Here is a 2020-nt window from a genome sequence, read left to right as displayed (position 1 = left end):
CTCTCGTCCACTGCCAGCGCATCGCCACGGATTCAATGCCTTTCACGTTCGACGTTGACCACACGATGACCCAACCGCTTCATCACTCTCCTACACTTCGGTGCTTGTGCACCTGATGAAAAGACTAATCTACCCCTACCAGTCTCTAGCTAAAGTCCTGACCCTCAACGGAAGCGCGTTAGATTAAACCCTATAAAACGCAAAATGAACTCCCGCTTATTTCTGTATTTCTTCTGTTCTCAACAATCATCAAAAAAACAAAAACCGGAGCAATTTCTGCAAATTCTCTCGCTCTTCCTTGCTTGTTATGGATTCTTCTTCTCGTTGTTCCGTCATCATCATCGGCGCAGGGATTTCCGGTGAGGATCTTTCTCTGGTTTTGTTCTTGTTTTCGTCGAATTGTTAATCTGATTTGTTTATTGGCTGTGTTTGTGAAGGTATATCTGCAGCGAAGGTTTTAGCAGAGAACGGAGTGGATGATGTAGTGATTCTTGAAGCTTCGGATCGTATAGGAGGAAGAATTCGCAAAGAGGATTTCGAAGGTTTACCGGTGGAGTTAGGTGCCGGTTGGATTGCAGGAGTTGGCGGCAAAGAATCCAATCCTGTTTGGGAACTCGCCTGTAAATCAAGCATTCGCACCTGTTTCTCCGATTACAGTAATGCTCGTTATAACATTTACGATCAGAGGCTAGTTCTTCTTCTCTTGATCTGTTGATCTCATATGGATTTTCCTGAGTTCCTAATTTGGCATTGCCTTGTCTGTTTAAAAATTTTACTAAGCCGGACGATTCTAAGTTTCTAACTCAGTTTTGAAATCGATTTCAGTGGAAATATATTCCCTAGCGGTATAGCTGCAGCTTCGTACAGCAAGGCCGTTGAATCTGCGATTAAGGAACTCAGGAACGGAGAAGCTGAGCTTTCTGACCTCTCGTCTGTACCGGAATCGCCATCGTAATTCACTTGGACTTCTCTCATCTTGTTTTCTTCTATTAACAGGTTAAGTATTGCAGATTAACTGGTTTCATTTTTGACATAGATCCCCAAAGACTCCAATAGAGCTAGCTATCGATTTTATCCTCCATGATTTTGAGATGGCAGGTCAGTATTTTTTGCGTATTTTGTTGTTTTTTCCTTTTTGGATTTATCATGGTATTCCACGCTGAGGTAGTTTGGTTTGCAGAGGTTGAACCGATATCAACATATACGGATTTCGGTGAGAGAGAGTTTCTTGTTGCAGACGAGAGAGGATTCGAATTTTTGTTGTATAAGATGGCGGAAACTTTTCTTTTAACATCTGAAGGGAGAATCATGGACAGTCGTCTTCAGCTAAACAAAGTAAGATTTCTCCTGCTAGTTGTTAACTTTTTCTTACATCATCAGGTGAACAAAACAGAGAAGTTTGTGATGATAAATTAATTCATGAACGAAAATTTTGTGAAGGATCCGAAATCTGATTCTGTAGCATGCAATCTTTTTCCTTGCTGGGTTTGACCCACCTTCGGTTTTAGGACAACGACGTTCATTTGAAAACCATTACTCACTGAAGGGGGAAAAGTTATTTTTGATTATTTAATAGTCAACCCCTTCTATACGGGTCCATCTATTTCTCTCCTTTTTTTTTCCCACTGGTGATTAGGAGTCTAGCTATCAATCATAATGATCTTCTTGGTTTCTTTCTTGATTAAAATAATGCAACTAGATTAATGTGTTCTACTGGTTTTATGAATTTGGTCTAAGTTGATGATTGTAACTGTGGGCGTCGTTTACATTAGTGTCTTTCTTAATTAAATCTGATTATCGAATCAAAATACTTTTACTTCCTAATCATTTTTATTGATGTCATCTTTGGCCTTGTGGGTGTCTTGGCAAATCCCCAGACAGATGGTGAGAATCATCTTCAGATTTTTTTTTTGGGTAAAAATGATCTTCAGATTTTGAGTTTGATTCTCTCACTAGACATTTATCATTAATCAAATAGATGGTGGGTCACTGATACTCCGTGAATGTCCCCATTGCCATG

General features: G+C 39.8%; 1 protein-coding gene across 1 annotated transcript in view; it reads left to right on the top strand.

The window, feature by feature from the left end:
• The first annotated feature begins 246 nt into the window (after window positions 1-246).
• LOC149003533 (polyamine oxidase 1-like) overlaps window positions 247-2020 on the top strand; it is a 4886-nt gene continuing 3112 nt past the window's right edge. Inside the window, exons 1-5 of the mRNA XM_089138271.1 lie at window positions 247-359; window positions 438-687; window positions 826-951; window positions 1037-1098; window positions 1181-1335. Of these exons, the coding sequence (XP_088994397.1) occupies window positions 308-359; window positions 438-687; window positions 826-951; window positions 1037-1098; window positions 1181-1335 (645 nt within the window). The 5' untranslated portion in view covers window positions 247-307. The remainder of the gene's footprint in view (window positions 360-437; window positions 688-825; window positions 952-1036; window positions 1099-1180; window positions 1336-2020) is intronic.

Source organism: Hakea prostrata, chromosome 10 (genome assembly GCF_041222555.1).
Source record: "Hakea prostrata isolate BN-2017 chromosome 10, UWA_Hpros_2, whole genome shotgun sequence".
In the NCBI taxonomy this organism is placed as follows: Eukaryota; Viridiplantae; Streptophyta; class Magnoliopsida; order Proteales; family Proteaceae; genus Hakea; species Hakea prostrata.
Note: the sequence above shows the minus strand (reverse complement) of the source record. Positions and strands in the feature narration are given on the sequence as shown.